Genomic DNA, 19,628 nt, shown 5'->3' on the forward strand with positions numbered 1-19,628 from the left:
AACATACTAGATATTTAACCCATTTATTTTCTATTTCCCCAAAGCAAGCAATTTTGTCTAGTCTGTATACTCCTGTTCCGAATCGTGCCATGCACACAGCAAGCACTCAAAACATTTATTGAGAGGATCCCTGGGCGGGTCAGCAGTTTAGCACCTGCCTTCGGACCAGGGCGTGATCCTGGAGTCCCGGGATCGAGTCCCATGTCAGGCTCCCTGTGTGGGGGCCTGCTTCTACCTCTGCCTCTCTCTCTCTCATGAATAAATAAATAAAATCTTTAAAAAAAAAACAAAAAAACATATTTATTGAAAAACAGAATTCCTAGGAACAGTTTATATTACCTCAACAAAGGAAAGTGGGTGTAAAAGGAGGGAGGAGGGGAGAAACAACTAAAGAAAATTCTAATGAATAACAGCTGTAATTATGGCTTTCCTTTATTATGTCTTCTTTCAATCATTTATTCACAATTTTCTAATTGCATTCTCGATGAATATGTAGGTTCAACAACAACAAAAAGGAATGCACTAAGCAAAGTCTGTTTCTTATTCATGATGTTCCTCTTATGATTTTGTGTCTTTACTCTCCTGGATTCCTAAGAGAATCGCATCCGCCTCAAGTATAGTTGTATCTGTGGTCGCTCCCAGGAACCTAGACGTAAGTTCGAGATCTAACAGTCGCAGCCGGACTCTGGTTCCTTTCTGGTATTTCCTAAATAGTAAGAAAAACAATTCCATGAATTTGGCATATCACAGTATGAACAACTAGTTTAAAGGAAAACTCAAATTCTAATTTTAAATGTGGTGGCTCAAAATAAAGAAGTTAATACATCATTTATTAAAAAGAACTTTATAGTAGTATCTGAGATATAGTTGTTTTTGACAGAAAAATAATTTAGTTGTATCAGAATTTTCATCTTAAGGGGACTTTTAAAGATTTTATAACCAAAATAAAAACATAGCCCAAACTAAAATGCAAACAAGTCAATTCTTGAAACTGACATTTATTTTAATATGTCATTCATTTTTTTTTTTAAATCAGAGAGTGATATCAAGGGAAAAAACGATTTTCAGATACATATTTTTTCTTCAAAAGTTAGAATCTTCTTTTAAAGTAAAGGAAATTTTACAAAAGCAAAATGGAAAAAAGTCTAAATGTTTAGTGTTGGGGCTTGACTGCCCTGTAATTAAGTATAATGATAGCCATAACACGCCTGATGGTTCACTTGGTCAATAAAGTCGTATTTTATAATACCAAATGAAAACTTAGACTCATTTGCCTTCTTCCTCAATCAAGTATTTTAAGAGTGTAATACCAAAATTATGAAAGGGTGCAGGAGAGTGCAAATATTGCTATAGATTGAAATCCAAAAATCTTTAAAGATCTAAATATACAAGGCATACTTTGTTTCATTGTGCTTCACTTTGTACTTTGCAAATTTTACGTTTTTTACAAATTGAAGTTTTGTGGCAACCCTGTGTCAAATGAGTGTATTGCCACCATCTTTCCAACAGCATTTGCTCACTTTGTGTCTCTTTGTCACGTTTAGATAATTTGCACAATATTTCAAACTTTGTCACTATTATTATATTTGTTATAGTGATCTGTGATTAGTGATTACAACTTGTTGAAAGCTGAGATGATGGTTAGCAGTTTTTAGCAATAAAGTATTTTTTTAATTAAACAATTTTTTTTTAATTGAAGTGTAGTTGACACACAATGTCACATTAGTTTCAGGTGTACAACATAGTGATTTGACAATGCTAACTCCCAAGACGTGTAGCTACCATCTGTCATCATACAATGCTACATACCTTTGGCTATATTCCCTATGTCTTTTATCTCCAGGACTCATTCATTCCATAACTGGAAGCCTGTACCTTTCACTCCCTTTTACCCATTTTGCCCGTTCCCACCACCTCCACTCTGGCAACCATGAGTTTGTTCTCTGTATTACGGGTTTGTTTCTGCTTTATCTTCATTTGTATTGTTTTCTAGATTCCAAGTATAAGTGAAATCATGTGGTATTTGTCTCTCTGACTTACTGAATTTAGCATAATACTTTCTAGGTCTGTCCATATTTGGGTCCATCCATTAATACATACACCCACCACATCTTCTTTATCCATTGCTTTATTGATGGACACTTGGGCTGCTTCCATATCATGGCCACTGTAAATAATGCTGCAATAAACATACAGGTAGGTGTATATATATTTTTTCCAATTAGGGTTTTCATTTTCTTTGGGTAAACATCCAGTAGTGGAATTACTGGACTATATGGTACTTCTATATTTAATGTTGGAAACTCCATATTGTTTTCTACATTTCTATCATATGAGGGCTCCTTTTTCTCCACATCCTCACCAAAATTACTTGTCATTTTTTATCTTTTTGATACAAGCCGTGACAAGTATCAACTGACATCTTATTATGGTTTTGATTTACATTTTCCTGATGATCTGTTTATCACTTCTATGCCTTCTTTGGAAAAATGTCTGTTCAGGTCCTCTACCCATTTTAAAATCAAATTATCTTGGATTTTTTGTTTTGTTTGGTTTGGTGTTGTTAAGTTCTTTACATGTTCTGGATATTAACCCTTCTCAGATATATCATTTGCAAATGTCTTTTCCCAGTCACAAGGTTGTCTTTTTGTTTTGTTGATGATTTCCTTCACCATGCAAAAGCTTTTTATTTTGCTGTAGTCCCAATAGCCATAAAGTATTTTTTAATCAAAGTATATGCAGTTAATAACCTTTGGGTAGGGTTTGAACTCCCCAGGTTCACTTATATGTGGATTTTTCCCCAATATATATAGTACAGTACTATAAATGTATTTTCTCTTCCTTATGATTTTCTCAATAACATTTTCCTTTTATTTTGTTTTGCTTTTTTAGAGAAAGTGCTAGTGCAAGCAGGGGAGGGGCAGAGATAGAGGAAGAGAAAGAATCTTAAGTAGACTCCATACCCAGAAAGGAGCCAGAGGTGGGGCTCTGCAATCTCACCTCCCTGTAATTACCACCCAAGCGAAAATCAAGAGTTCGACACTTAATCGACTGAGCCACCCATGCATCCCAATGACATTTTCTTTAGCTTACTTTATAAGAATATAGTATATAATACACATAACATTCAAATACACATTAATTAACTATATTATCATTGAGGCTTCCTGCCAACCACGGGCTATTTGTAGCTAAGTTTCTGGGGAGTCAAAAATTATACAAGATTTTCGACTACATGGGGGTTAATGCTTCTAACCACCGCATCGTTCAAGGGAGAATTGTACCTTGCTCTTTTAGAAATAATGCTATTGTTGCACCCTTAATGGGCTAAAGTGTTTACAGTGTAAACATAACTTTTATATGTGCTGGGAAACCAAAGAGTTCATTTGACTTGCTTTATTGCAATATTTGCTTCATTGTGGTGGTCTGGAACTAAGTCTGCACTATCTCTGAGGTATGCCTGTGCACTTTTGAGTATTCTAAGTTAATTTTAAGATTAAGTAATTTTATATAAATGGAAGGTAAAGAAACACAGTTCTCAAAAAAAGTCACTGGAAAAGGATTTTTGTAGATCATCTGATGAACAGTCTCCACACAATGTTTGACTAGGTATTCTAAAGGAATTTACATATGCTCCATCAAGTAAACATGAAGGCTATTTCATTTCTTAAAAAACATATTTTTCTTTCTGATTACAGAAGTAAACTTTCTTTTGTAAAACTGCAGAATAATGAAATCAGTCATATTTTCTTGTCCTTCTACATGTGTATTTACATGTACATAGACATGAGTGTGTATTTGACAGCACAGATCTTATTATCTTTGTTTAAAAAATAAAGGGATATCTTAGAATATTGAGGCATAGCTGTATAGTCTTAGAAAACAGTAATTATAGGACATACCCTATATGAATTAACCACTCGGAAAAGGAGGTTAGTGCATCAACAAGATAAAGCTAAACACTATTTTTTCTTTTTTTTCCCCACTTTTTTTTATTAAAGATTTTACTTATCCATTCATGAGAGAAAGAGAGACACAGGCAGAGGGAGAAGCAGGGTCCACACAGGGAGCCCAACGTGGGACTTGATCCCAGGTCTCCAGGATCACGCGCCCCGGGGCCGAATGCCATGCTAAACTGCTGCATCACCCGGGCTGCCCTGAACACTATTTTCTGTATTACTTGGAGCTGTAACCTATGTTCTAATAGATTCTTTCATTTGTCCTCACAGCATGACACACAGTTAATTCATTAAATCAGCTTTGATTTGTGTTGACCTCTCCTCCCCGCCTTTCCTGCAACATCCACTTAGCAAGTTTAGTTCATTTCTTTAACAGATATTTCTTGAACTTAACCCTTCAAGTCTCGTTACCCCTTAGCTGAAGCTTGAGGTCCAACGTGATCTTCTCAGAGCTCATGTTTCTACTTGCTTCTCAGGATGGGTTCCATATCTTGGCCTAATGTTCATTCCCACATACTTCATTCCCTCTGTACCTTTGCTTCTATTGCCAGCACTGCTTGAACTTATCATCTATCCATTGATAGATAATCTTAAGGTCCAGATAGAATGAATACATCAAATGCAGCTCCTGAGAACCTTGACATTCTCCTTGTCGGGATGAAGAGTCTTGGATGCAAATCTGAGCCCTACTATTTACTAGTTGGGTAACCCTGTGTAACTTGCTTTCTCTGAACCACAATTTCCTCATCTACAACAATGGTGATTCCAGGTTCACTGTGAAGGTTAAATGAAATAATATGTTGAAAATGCTTACCACGTGACTGGAAATGTTAGTGCCCCTCACATACTTGTATTGGTTATCTATATAAGTCTCTGATTTCTCATTAGCCTGTATGCTCCCCCAAGATCTGGCACTATTATTTCTCTCTCTATCCTTCTAGAACCAATGCAGCAGGTACTCAAACATCTGTCAATAAATTAACATGACACTTGCTGATAAAAGCTACCAGGTCACAGATTATCTAGAATTTCTATTTTCTTGGCTTTAGCAGCTGTGTAGACTGGTACATTTACTTAACCTCTCTGAAATCTGCCTGGCACTGTGCCTAGCATATAGCGGTTAATAAAAGTTAGCTTTCTTTTTTCCATTGTTAATTGTTGGCTTATTTCTTTTTACTTATTTTTAGGAGTATTTATAGGTAGATTATAAACTAATCATGAGGAGATGAACGGTGACTCGGTGACTTTTCATAAATACAGCTGAACATGTCACAAATACTAGAGGCAAAAATTCTGGGTGTATCATAGTGAAAGGAAGTTCTCAGTTTAAGTGGTTCTGTGTCATATTAATGATGAAAGTGTCCAATTAAAAAATAAAAACAGAAACATCATGAGTGACCAGTATGGTTGGTAATTTATGGAAGGCAAAAGTTTGTCCCCATTTTTATATGCAGTAGCTTTTTTTAAAAAAAAAACTTACTTATTTAGAGAGAAAGAGAAAAAGAAAAAAACTAGTGGGAGAGGGGGAGGGAGAGGGAAAGAGAATCTCAAGCAGACTCCACAATAAGGATGGAGCTGGACGCAGGGCTCAATCTCACAACCCTGAGATCACCACCTGAGCTGAAACCAAGAGCCAAATGGTTTAACCAACTATGTCCCTCAGATACAGTAGCTTTTAATAGTATGAAAGCTTTGCCTTCATCTCTAAAAAGTATGGAAATTCTGAGAATTACCCAGTGAGATGGAAATGGAGATGAAAAGCAAACTGCAGGCCTTTATGTGTGTTGAAAGAAGAATTATCCAAATATACACATTGTGTACTACATAAAACGAAACAGAACCTTTAAAAAATTCTTACTTCTGCTATCTTGAGTAGCTATTTCTACTTTTACGGTACTTCATTTTTACTTTGTATTAGTACAGCTAATTCCATATAAGTGTTATCTCCTTTATCAGACTGTAAGATCCTTAGGGGCAGGGATTTCATATCTGTCTCTTATAGTACCATGTACACACTTCACATAATATAGCCTTCTGAACAGTATATCACACTTTCCAGTATATCAGAAACACCTTGGGGTACTGATAAAAAAGGCAAATGGAGGGAAGCAACCTTGAGAGTGAGCTAGCAAATCTGGGGTGGGACTTAGGAATTAACCTTTTTAGCAAGCTTCCTAGGTGATTCTGACTCAGGCTCCTCTCGTCACCACTTGAAAAAATCTGGCTTAGAATTATCTTTGTTAATATACAATCAAGTGCAGGAGGACAGGATAGTCTACATAAATACAAAAGGCCCGTGAAATGAGGACCTCTGACAAAACTTTGTGGGCACCATTAACAAGCTTCAAGAGTAACAGATGTTTTCCTAAGTGACAACAGCCTCTGAGGGTAATTTAGATAGAAAAAAGAAAAAGTTAGGAATATATCATGGACAAATGCATCTAAAAAGAATCGCTTGAATAAAGCTCACTGATAGTCTGGGGTGAGGCTGCCTTGCTTGCACTGAATATCCAGGACATGGAAAGGTTAGCATACTTCTCCAACAGAAATAGCAGCCATACAATTAACATGGAGTTTATTCTTGCTTTAACTTTGAAATACTTTATTAAATTAAAAAAAGAAGAAGAAATAACTAATGTATTTCTGAGAAGTTCCATTTCTTCCAATATAATTCTAGGTGAAACTTCTTTGATAATCAGTAATACTGCTTAGTCTTCTCATTTGGGTTTCCATTGTTCCACATAACAAGATTTAAAATGAATATGCCAGTAAACTCTTTTCCCAGATTGTTTATGCAGCCTTTAAATGGTCACTTTATTCAAAGATTTTGGCCTAGGTATAAAAATCCAGAGAAGGCAATGTAGTGATTGAGAATGTGGGCTCTGGAGCCAGATGACTAGACATGTGCAGTTTTATCACATAAATATACAACTCTGAGCTACTTTATCTCTGTTTCAGTGTCCTTATTTGTAAAATGGGAATACCCATGACTTAGGTTCTTATGAGCATGAAAGAAATCAACTCATGCCAAGCCCTTATAAGTACTCATAAATGTTAGCTATCACTGTCGCTCACCATCATCATCATAAACACAAATCCAGTAAAAATTGATACTCTACGTTGGGTGATGGAGAGTACAAGAGCACTTTCAGTTCTAATCCAGTTACAATTGAATCAATAAAAGATGCCGACAGAAGGAAAATTGGGGTGGGGGGGTTCTTCCCATATTTGTTATGATTCAAATTTTATTTATTTTCATGGTATAAACACTCTTCTCTTAAAATATAACAAAAATATTCTACAAAAATGAAAACCATTTCTTTTGAAATGAATGTTGAATTTCCAATGAGGATGTGAGACAAAACAGCTCCAAACAAAAGCAAGTGAAATTCAGAGAACTACACACTGAGTGGTCCGCATTTCCCAGCACTGACCACAACATAACTAGAAACAAGAAAGCCACGTATACCATCAGTCACAAAAGGGTCACAGTGATTTATCTACTCTGATACTCTTTTTGGCAGGGGCTCAGGAAGACTGAGGTGCAGGGAAAGGTGTCTCATTTTGCCTGTCTGCTATCCCTCTTGCTTCATTAACTTTTGATGGAGGTAAGCCTCTGACAAATCTACTTATATATTTAGCACACACCATTTCTTAGAAGAGGAAGATAACAATTTCTATGGATTCATAATTTGTTCTTCCAAGAAGCAATCTTTAGCTTCATTTTAAATTCAATAGCAGCCTTAACCTCTAACCTAATCAACTGCCCCCTTTCATGATTTTCTTTTTTATTTATTTATTTATTTTTAAAGATTTTATTTATTTATGAGAGACACAAAGAGAGAGGCAGAGGGAGAAGCAGGCTCCATGCAGGATGCCTGATGTGGGACTCAAACCCAGGACTTCAGGATCACGCCAAGAGCCGAAGGCAAATGCTTAATTGTTGAGCCACCCAGGCGTCCCTCATGATTCTCTAAACCTGAATCTATTTCTTCTTTTTATAATGGGGTTTTATTATTCTTTTATTTATCTAGTTTTTCCTCATTCCTTTGACTGTATCAATGAACTCTTCCAAAATTGCACAAATACCTGTAACAAAATTTTGCTACAATGTGAAAGGGGTTCACAGATTACATGAAGGCTATCCATGGACCTCTGAGATTAAGCAGCCCCACTCTAGATTTTAAGTCTGTTTATCTTTCTTGAAGTAAAAGAAATGAGTTCTCATTTTATGGACACATCATGGCCTTGTAATAATTACTTCTGATTTATTTCCAAAGTGCTTCTTAAGGAAACCCAGGACTTCACTGAACAAGGTCACTGAGCTAATGCTCAAAGCCATAAAGCTTCATTTTCTCATGGATATAAAAGTCCATAATAAATTAGTAAAGAAAATAATATTATTATCTATGGTCACTTAAATTAAGTCTACCCTATTAGGAATGAATAAGGACAGGTGTTAAAAGAAGAATCATATCCACAGTAGCATTATGTTTTCAATTTTAAAAATATGGAAGAAAAAGATAAATCAACAAAAAGTATCCAACAAAGAAACAGGCTTAAGATGATTATTTTAAGAGGATGGATGGGCCCATAGTCTTGAATATTGGGCCCAGCATAAAGCACAGGTTTTTTTTTTTTTAATTTAAATTCAATTAATTAACATATAATGTATTATTAGTTTCAGAAGTAGAAGTCAGTGATTCATCAGTCTTCTGTAACACCCAGTGCTGATTACATCTCACGCCTTCCTTAATGTCCATCACCCTGTTACCCCATTCCCTCTAGCAACCGTTTGTTTCCTATGATTAAGAGTCTCTTATGGTTTGTCTCCTTCTCTGATTTCATCTTGTTTTATTTTTCCTTCCCTTCTCCTATGCTCTTCTGTTTTGCTTCTTAAATTCCACATATGAGTAAAATCGTATGATAACTGTCTTTATCTGATTGATTTATTTCACTCAGCATAATATCCTCTAGTTCCATCCACATTGTTGCAAATGGCAGGATTCCTTTTCTTTTCTTTCCTTTTCTTTTCATTTCTCCTTCCTTCCTCCCTCCCTTCCTCCCTCCCTCCCTTTCTTCCTTCTTTCTTTTTTCTCTTTTCTTTTCTTTTCTTTTCTTTTCTTTTCTTTTCTTTCTTTCTTTCTTTCTTTCTTTCTTTCTTTCTTTCTTTCTTTCTTTCTTTCTTTCTTTCTTTCTTTCATGGCTGAATCATATTCTATTATACTATATCTTCTTTATCCATTCATCTGTTGATGGACATTGTGGCTCTTTCCATAGTTTAGCTATTGTGGACATTGCTGCTATAAACATTGGGGTGCAGGTGCCACTTTGGATCACTACATTTGTATCTCTGGGGTAAATACCAATTGCTGGGTCAGAGGGTAGCTCTATTTTCAACTTTTTGAGGAACTTCTATACTGTTTTCCAGAGTGGCTCTCCCAGCTCAGCACAGCTTTTCTAATATGTGTTGGAAATGCTTACAGGTACTTTTTGATGGTCACAATGATCAGGCTGACATTTAGCAGAGGGTGGGTAGAATGCAGATATTCTGTAAGATATAGAACTCTTCTGCACAACAAAGTTGCCCTACATCTGTGCTAGACACCCATGTGGGTGGAAAACCTACTAATCTAAGCCTAGAACTAGCTCTGCTAAAGATAAAAAGTTGTTTTTTTAAATAAAAGTTAAAGTATACACTAAATTTCCAAAAATGTGATTACTATGTAAATGAATGGAAGACTGACTTTGTTCAGAATGTTCACTGTCTCAGAAAAATCACATCACCATAAACAATACCACCATTTCATTTTTGTGTTCTGCTCCATGTGGTAAGTGTATCTTCTTTATAATTTAACCTTTGGCCTACTCCTTGCATTGGTAGAAGATCAGTCCTCTTTATACTTGTCATCTAAAATACATGATTTTTGGGACGCCTGAGTGGCTTAGCGGTTTAGCACCTGACTTGGCCCAGGGTGTGATCCTGGAGTCCAGGGATCAAGTCCCACATTGGGCTTCCTGCATGGAGCCTGCTTCTCTCTCTCTCTGCCTATGTCTCTGCTTCTCTCTCTCTCTGTGTCTCTCATGAATAAATAAAATACATGATTTATGTTCTTACCTTTCAATGAAATGCACTGATAAAAACTTAACTAAAATATCAGTAATACCAGGACGCCTGGGTGGCTCAGTGGTTGAGCATCTACCTTTGGCTCAGGGCACGATTCCAGATTCCCAGGATTGAGCCCCACATCGGGCCCCCTACATGGAGCCTGCTTCTCCCTCTGCCTATGTCTCTGCCTCTCTGTGTGTGTGTGTGTGTGTGTGTGTGTGTGTGTGTGTGGTGAATAAATAAATAAGATCTCAAAAAAAAAAAAATCAGTAATACCAAACACCACAGCCCAACATAACTTTCTATGATAACAAATAACTTTAGATAAGGTTTGAACACTTGAAATATGGCTAGTGTGAGTAACTAAACTTCTAAAATTTTTTTAAAAGATTTTTATTATTTATTTATTCATGAGAGACACAGAAAGACAGGCAGAGACACAGGCAGAGGGAGAAGTAGGCTCTACGCAGGAAGCCCAACGCAGGACTCGATCCTGGGACTCCAGGATCATGCCCTGGGTCAAAGGCAGGCGCTAAACCACTGAGCCACCCAGGCGTCCCCTAAACTTCTAAATTATACTTAATTAATTTAAATTTAAAATTTAAAAAGCCACATCAAAGTGCAGCTCTAGACAATTTCAAATTGACAAGTAAGCATACCTGTCCTACAATACATAAATATACATTGTGGCAGAAAGGCTAGTTTTGCAGGAAAAATAGCAATTTGAAATAATATGTTGGGCAGCCCGGGCGGCTCAGCGGTTTAGCACCACCTTCAGTCCAGGGCCTGATCCTGAGGGACCCGGGATCGAGTCCCACGTCGGGCTCCCTGCATGGAGCCTGTTTCTCCCTCTGCCTGTGTCTCTGCCTCTCTCTCTCTCTCTGTGTCTCTCATGAATAAACAAAATATTTAAAAAAAATAATATGTTATAACAAATATCACTAATTACATCTAGCAATGATAAAGTCTGATACTTCTTTGCCATTACTAACCCTTCAAACATTTCTTTCCTGTTACCTTTGGTGCTCTTCCTCAATTCTATTGGGACATTGTACTAGATCTATAGCAACTGAACTGTCTTATTAGATATTTTGAGGTTATAATTAAGTTCTCTGGAAAGATAGCTTCCCCATTATTACAGGCATAAAATTAAGATACATGGAAGTGAAATAACTTGCCTAATGCTGCAAAGTGGTAAGAAAGGAGTCACAGATTCTTTTACCTCTTCCTTTTCTCAAGTTCTCAATTACCTGTGACTTCTTGCAAGAACTATAAACTTAATCCCCTAGGGGTGGTAAGAATTTACCACTTCATATAATTTTATACTATCTTTCCTTTTAAATAAAATGTAGGCCACATTGCTGTCATCCAACTCATTATTTTAACTGTTCTCTCATTAGAAAAATGATTACTTTCAGTGGTAACAGATAGCAACATCAGAAAAAAAAATCTCCATGGCTTTATACAATTCTCTCTCTCTTTTTTTTTTTTTTTTTTTACTTTTTTAATTAGGAAGAACATTCCAGGTAGTAGTTTTTTAGAAATCTTATATTTCATATGAAAACCACTGAATACTGCTGTCTTGAAAGGCAAATAGGATGTCTCCAATGAGCGCATTCAAAATAAAAATAGCCTGTGTTTCTACTGCTTGGTACGTTTCTTTCTTTTAACTTCAAGTGCTTGCCTCCTTGTGATCTTTGTGAACTCCAGGCTAAACGGATCCAATCCCAGCCTTCACCATGACTGCTCTCTTCCACTGTGTGCTTTCTCGGACCATATGCTGCAGTAAATGAGCCTGCATGGCTGAGCTGTTTAGGAAAAGGGCAATTAAATCTGGTTTTGCATTTCTTTATTAAAGACATGGTTTAAAGACTTTCCTTAGGAGAGGTTTTTGACATTCTTTCCACAGACGTTCTTTAACATCTGTCAGGGCATGCTAGTGATGGTTCTCATAGACTTAAAATAGAGAGAATCCCTCTGACTAGTTCTTTGATATAAATATATTAATAATCCAAAGCTGACAAATATAAGGCATGGATTAAACCTCAATATCTAAAGAATATTGGGAGGAATTCTGACTTTGCTAGTCAATTTAGCTATCTTGCTGTAATCATAATTCTCAGAGGTTTAAAAATAGTTCTTTTCCCTCAAATCATTAGACATCTATGTTTTTACCCCAATGAGTTAAAATGGTTTAGAACTTTTGTATGTTCAAATTCTGATTTTCATACAATTCTTCATTTAAAGTTTTAAGACTTTAGAAGTAAATTTTTCTTCTCCTTTTTGAAGAGAAAAAGTTAAAATGTTTCTAACAGTTCAATTAACATCTATTTGATTTTTTCTAATTTATACAAGTGTTCACAATGTTGATCTATATGTAAATCCAGCAACTTGTCCATGTGTGTGTGTATGTGCATGAGTGCGTGTGCGTGTGTGCAGAGAGCACAAGAGCATACACGCAAACGTGAGAGCACATGTGGAAATGTGTGTACTTTTTTCTTCAAATGAATTGTCTGAACATCAATTTCTTCGTCTTTAAAAAAGCACAGTGTTAGAAAAGACCTAAGGTCTTTTGCAGTCCTATGATTTTGTTCTACTTTTATACAATGTTAAGTATTTGAAAACTGATATAATGTAAAATGATTTTAAGTGCAAAGCTGATTAAATATATATGAAATGAAAGATCTTAATAACTTTTATTAGCTATATAAAATATATAAAATGTTATTATAGCCTTAAATAGTCAATTAACAAATGAACCCTATGCAAACTACTTGATGCACTCTGGATTTGTCTCACTTTTTCAAAATACCATCTGCCATGTTTCCCTGACCTATCTGGTCTCTTGCTTCTTTCTGTCCAATCTGTCAGATGTCTTTCAAGATTTTCTCACCACCATACTATCCATACTGTGTTACCAAGCACAGCAGCCATAGTTAACAAAATAAAGGTAGAAAGTGTTCATAACGTTCTATAGCTCTCCAATACTTACACTCATTAAAATGTAAAATGCAGCACAAATCTTAAGTTCTAATTTATTATCCTAGGTCATTAGAAGATGTAAATGGGAAACAAAATTATATCCATAACTTCTGCTACCTGAATTATTATCAAAAGCCTTTTGAAAAAAACCTAATGATTATATCTTTAAAAACACTAGAGAGAGAGTACTTATCCAATAGGCCAAAATAAACTATGCAAATCAACTGGCAGCTGGAAACCTACAGGCCATTGCGGCAATGAGCCACTGGATATTGTTCATAATGCCAAACTGCATTCCTTGCTCAAGTTGCAATCATCCTAGATATTGATTTTCTTTTTTTTTCCTGTAATTCTAATATAAATGTATGATTTTGTTTTTCCCTTAAACCAAGTTCTTTTTAGCCTTTACTGTGTTAGTTAATATTTTGTGTCATGATAAACTGAAGTTTTGTCTCATTCAAGCACTGATTTATGAAATGTGAAAATGACACATTTAAAAATATATAATAGCTTCACTTTTTAATAATGTGGAATATGCATATAATGTAATATAGTACACACAGAATCAATAATGACAGTTAAAATCTTTTCTCAGAGCTAAAAAATAAGATGTATCAAATATGAGACACCTGAGATGCACTGGGATCAAACTTGGAGCTGGTATTATGGCATCAAAACAAAAGGGGATATATTTTGAGGTATATAATTTTAAAGCAAATATATGTATTTATTGTCAGAGAACAGTTTTGCCAGTGTAGAACAGAGGAAGGAGTATGAGCTTTAAATCATTATAGAAAGATCTAGATTTGACTGTGATTGAGAGCAAGAAACTTACTTTGAATTAACAGGAGGGTAATAAATACCACCTGGCAAGGCTGATGTGAAGCTTCACACATTATAAGGTATGGAAAGTGATAATACATACTCAGTAAATACTAGCTACTATGAATTCACCACATTCACACTTTATATAACAGATAACTGAAAGGATAGTAACTTCAAATATGGTTTTATCAAAGACATTAGAAAAAAAAGACATTAGAACACTGTTCAAATGAACAAGTCTAGTAGCAATCTCCAGTATATATGAAAGAAACAAAAGGAAAACAAAACTCACTGAAGGGATTCTTTTGAGTTTGAATTTGGAGCTGAGGGAGGGAGCTAATAAAATCCAGAAATTACTTTATAATATATAGGAATAGATATGTTGACTCTAGAGGGAGTCAGAACTGGAAGTTGTAACAGAATTGCTTGTGGAAGCTTTTTACAATTTTTTTTTTCTTCTCTTCTCACTTTTCTTAAAAATACTGATACCAGGGGTCCAAACCAGACCTACTCCATAAAAATCAGTGGGGGTAGAGCTGGAGACTCCTGTACATTTGGGAAAATGCTCCTTAAATGGGTCTGATCCCCTAACCTTGGTCAAAAAGCTTGTTCCTAAGTTAGATTCTCTGAGTCTTTGTCTCAATCAAATTCTAAATCAATTGTTCACGGTAGTTTCTGGGGCTAAGCTGAATCTTGCCCAATTCAAGCTTTAATTTCCTAACAAGTGCATGCAGTACAGACACTGAGTAGAAGGTCAAAATTATAACTGTACTTTTAAATGTCAAATATGAGATGAGCAAAGTTGTTTTTCCATTATGAATACTCAAGAGATTAATATATATTTTCATCTAAACAAAGAGCTAAATCATTTTATGTTGGCTATATAAGATTTACCGCAGTTAAGGATGCATTTTCATGACCAAGATATTTCCAAAGTCACTTCCACAGTGATTGAAAACCTAACACTTCCTAGCCTAGGCAACAAGAATCAAATTTAGCTTGAAAATTACCTTACGGCAGATGTTATCTCCTCATTACCTCAGCTCTAAATGTCTTTGATTATTTCCTCTACTGGTAGAACCTCTGTCTCCAGATTCCTAATTCCCTGCACTTTCGACCACATTAAGAGAACAGAAGACTTCTAAATTCATTGTACCAACCCATTTTCAGAGTTTCTTTTCTTTTAGTCTTATTTCTATCGCTCTATATTAATTGCTTATTAAATAAATATTGTTGAATTTTCAACAAACACCTATTCTACATCTGTATGAAGTAAGGGCATACCAAAAAGAAAGAGAGAAACTAACTTGTCCCCCTAACCCACAGAGTAAAAAATGGAGTGAAGAGCCATATTCCACCTTGGTGGGACATAGGACCTACTTTAGCAGGTTGGTCCTGATTTCTGTACCCTTTCAACAAGAGAGGAGACTATCAGATGCCTTTTGGAAAGTCAAATACTTAAGAGATTGTTATTGCAATAGCTTATGTGGACTGGCAAGGGTGAGAGAGAAAAATCTTCCATAAGAGAATCGGATCCATGCTGCAGACATCATACAATCCAGAACGTTTTCCTTCTGGTTTAAGAAAAGAAATTGTGGGCAGCCTGGGTGGGTCAGTGGTTTAGCGCTGCCTTCAGCCCAGGGCCTGATCCTGGAGACCCGGGATCGAGTTCCACATTGGGCTCCCTGCGTGGACCCTGCTTCTCCCTCTGCCTGGTTCTCTGCCTCTCTCTCTCTCACTCTCTGTGTGTGTCTCTCATGAATAAATAAATAACAATCTTTAAAAAAAGAAAAGAAATTGTTTCTGAGACCATTGGTATCGCTAGAGTGACTTTGCTCTAAATACTAATAGAGTAAAATATTGTCAAGAGTAAAAAAAAATCTTGGAATGGAATGATGAAAAAAAATTACATACTTTATGGTCTCAGAATCAAAATCAAAACATCTACTTATGATTAAAATTATAAATAAAAGCTTTTTGTTTGCTTTTGCTTTGATTTAGTAGAAGGCTATGGCTATTTCCTTGGGGTTAGATACTGATATTATTTTAAAGCTCTTACTACCTAGAAAACAACATTCAAAACGTACTAAAATTCCCAAAGAACAGTGTTAGTTTAGCATTTTGACTAATACAAGTATCTCTAAATAAGTTCTTAGCTTTTAAAGTAAAGAAAAATAGGATAGAATAGTGATTTAATTTTGTCCTTTACAACAAAAAGGGATTAGTGTCCTTAATAAGAAATTCTTAACTTTCCTTCTCAGATTCTATTTACCTGCATCTAGCTTCCCTTGCCCATGTAAATGGACTTCCTAAATCATTGCCTATAAAACAGGTGGAAAAAAAATCCCAAGATCCTAGAGCTCTTAACTTGCCAAGAAAAGATGAATGAACAGCTAAATTCTGTTCAAAGAACAAGTATTATGTCATATGATGAAAGAAAGAAAGCTAAAGAAAGCCATGATTTACTGACCAGGTAAACTAAAACCTTGGATAACAAACTGACAAAAAACAAAAGTGTCTAAGAACAACTCCGTCTCCCAATTTTCTCATTTTATATGACCAATTCTATGATCATTATACAATCTTGGATAAGGTTATCTTTTGTAAAATGGGAATCACCATAGTACTATCTCCTAGATTTCTGGCAAGATTGTACAAGAGAATGCAAAGTCAGGACACACTTTGATTTAACAAGTAAATGGTACAGGTCCTATAACTAGCTATTTTCTGTCACAATTCATGTAGGTCTGGCTATAAGGTTTACTGCGGCTGACAAATTGACATGGCAGGGGGTTGATGTCTGTTGGGGAAGAGAGCAATTGGCAAAAGTTTCCAAAGATGCCCTGTTCACAGAAATTGGGTTTAACTTTTGATGGATGTCAATTAGCTAATCTACTAGATAAGCAATAGCAGTTGGACTTTTTTTTTTAAGATTTTATTTATTAAGAGAGAGAGAGAAAGAGAAGACAAGCAGAGAGAAGGAAAGGGAGAAGCAGGCTCCCCGCAGAGCAGGGAAGCCAGATATGGGGCTCGATCCCAGGACCCTAAAATCATGACTTAAGCTGAAGGCAGACACTTAACTGACTGAGCTAACCAGGTGCCCCAGCAGCTGTACTTGTGAAGAAGTGTGTTTCTAGACCCTGAAGGGCCTGTTGAGAGCAGGACCCAAGTGACTAAGCATATGGGAACAGTGTATGAGCACTGAGGGAGATGGGCCTGGTGTGACTGCTTGCTCTGGATCTGGGGCTCCAACCTGTCACTCTGTTCACTGGTTTATTCATTCAACAAATATTTCTTAAGAGCGCATCTGTGGCAGTACTCTTCTAGGTGCTGGAGTAACCAATGTATAAGAAAGACAGGGTTCCATCACTCACAGAGTTTCCACTGCAATAGGGAGAAAATGACAATAAACAAACTACATAGGAGTAAGTGCTGTATAGAAAATTAAAATAAAATGATATGATGGAGAGGGATGACATTAGACTGCGAGGTGAAGGAAGGAATCTCTGAAGAAGTAACATTTAAGTGGAGCCTTGAATGACAAAAGAGCCAGCTGTGTAAAGATGGGGGCAAGAGCATTTCAGGCAGAGGCACAATTGGTTCAAAGGCTCAAAGCTAAGACAAAGTTGGTACGATTGAACAAGCAAGAGGAAGCCAGCATGGCTGGAGAGCCCTGGGTAACAGGGGGATGGGTAGGCACGAGAAGCAGAGAGGAAGGTAGGAGGTAGGCCACATAGTGCTTCATACACCAATGTAAAAGATTTGGGATTTATATTAGATGTTCATGGAAAGCCTAAGTAGAAGGGAAATGCATAATCAAATTTAAGACCACTCTGGCCACTCTGTGGAAAATGAATTGTAGGGGACAGGGATGGAAAGATGCTGGGTAGGGAGGACTCAAGGGCTAATTGGGACCTTATCCATGGGCAGTTGCATTACAGTGAGATATAGGCTGTGTTGGCATACCAAATTGCAAACTTACAGCAGCCAGATCTAACTCTGCTGATAATACTGTCTGTCTTGATTATAAGTCATTCAGGATCACAGTAGAACTGAGCCAATTCTTTAATACGCTGCTTGTATTCTTCTTGGTTTGACAAACAATTTAGGCAGGTGTTGAACTACCTATTTCCTATCATAATGGACATAAGCCTGGCTGTAAGGTTCTCTGGGGCAGGCAAATTGACAATAGAGTTGTATCCTTATGAAGACAGACAGCAGCTGACAGTTTTCAAAGATGTGCAGTAGAATCTTGGGATGCAGGACTTTTAAAATTTTCTAAAGCAGTATTTACTCCTGCATTTATTTGTTTATATATATGTGTATTAGTCTGCTAGGGCTGCTATAACAAAATACCACAGGCTGGGTGTCTTAAGAATCAGAAATCTATTTTCTCACAGTTTGAGAAGCTACAAGTCCAAGACTGATGTTATGGCTAATTTGGCTCCTGGGAGAGATGTTTGGCTAATTTTGCTCCTAGCTTGCAGACAGCTGTCTTCTCACTATGTCCTTACATGGCCCTGTAAGGACATAGTGAGAAGCGCAAGAGAGTAGTCTCGTGTCTCTTCCTTCTTCTACAAGGACACCGATCCCGTTGGATTAGGATCCCACCTCAATGACCTCACTTACCCTTTTTTACCTTCTTATAGGTCCTATTGCCAAGAGCTTCAAATATAAACTTTGGCAGGAATACAATTAAGTCCATAACAGTGTGTTACTGTCATATGAATTCCTATTTGTCTAAGTACATGCAAATATTAAGTTACTTGAAAACATATTTGTGATAATTACATACCACACACATACTCAGGATGTGAAGAATAAGTGTGATCTTAAGCAGTTTAGAAGTCTAGCAAGAGAGATAAACAACTATAACGAAATGTGGAATACTATACTAGACTTATATGTAAATGCAAATAGTTTTATTAGGCAAAAAATGTCAGGGGACCCTAGGGATAACTGATATTTATGTTAAATTTTATAAAGTGGAAATTCACCAGTGAGGCAGACAAAATCCAGACCTACCGCAAAACCCAATTTCTATGGAAAGGGTCTCTCTCTGACTACCCCAGCCTAAAGATATACATCCTTTCACCAAGTTTCAAGAATAATTATTATTTACATAGTTCATTCGGCCATTAAAGAAGTGGTGCTCTGAGGTATGACTTCTACTATTGTCCTGAACTATTTAAATCTTTCATTACCAACAACTTTGAATGAGTGCATTCCTTGTTTTCTAACTAGAATGTAGGTTTCTTTAAGGTAAGGATTACATCTGATGAATCGTGCAGATTAGGAGCCTAATAAATGAATGTTGCTTTGATTTGATGAGACTAAAGGATACAGAAGAGAGTTTAAATATGAGAATCAAGAGCTTTATAATTAATCAGGGTCTGACTCCTCACTAATGAAAAGAGTATTACTGGTTAATTTCTCTGGGTCTCACTTATCTCTGTCAAAAGAGAGAGTTGACTAGATAACTCTGGCTCTTAGAAGCTCTAAGCCTCCATGAACATACTAGTTCAATCTTTAACAACCCCATCAAATTAGGGGTGACTATAAAGGCTCTAGTCTCTACTACTTTTGTTAGTCTCCTTTCTTGTTCAGACATTATATAAGCAACTAGAAGGCCATAAAAAGTCACTCAATATTGTATTTAACATAAAAAGGGAAAAGAGAGGGATAACTAAAAAGAATTCAATGATCAATCCTTGTAAGTTTAAATTTTAACCTTAAAATAGTTAAAATCTATG

At 36.2% G+C, this 19,628-nt stretch overlaps 1 protein-coding gene across 2 annotated transcripts in view; it reads right to left on the reverse strand.

The window, feature by feature from the left end:
* Positions 1 to 407: 407 nt before the first annotated feature.
* The window catches only part of MRPS28 (mitochondrial ribosomal protein S28), a 100,888-nt gene continuing 81,667 nt past the window's right edge, over positions 408 to 19,628 (reverse strand). The window contains exons 3-4 of one of the 2 annotated variants that reach the window (XM_038579589.1): positions 2,041 to 2,179; positions 408 to 706 (exon numbers count right to left, since the gene is read on the reverse strand). In XM_038579589.1, the coding sequence (XP_038435517.1) occupies positions 647 to 706; positions 2,041 to 2,179 (199 nt within the window). In that variant the 3' untranslated portion in view covers positions 408 to 646. The remainder of the gene's footprint in view (positions 707 to 2,040; positions 2,180 to 19,628) is intronic. The other variant, XM_038579590.1, reaches the window with a different exon arrangement.

Source organism: Canis lupus, chromosome 29 (assembly GCF_011100685.1).
Source record: "Canis lupus familiaris isolate Mischka breed German Shepherd chromosome 29, alternate assembly UU_Cfam_GSD_1.0, whole genome shotgun sequence".
Lineage (NCBI taxonomy): Eukaryota > Metazoa > Chordata > Mammalia > Carnivora > Canidae > Canis > Canis lupus.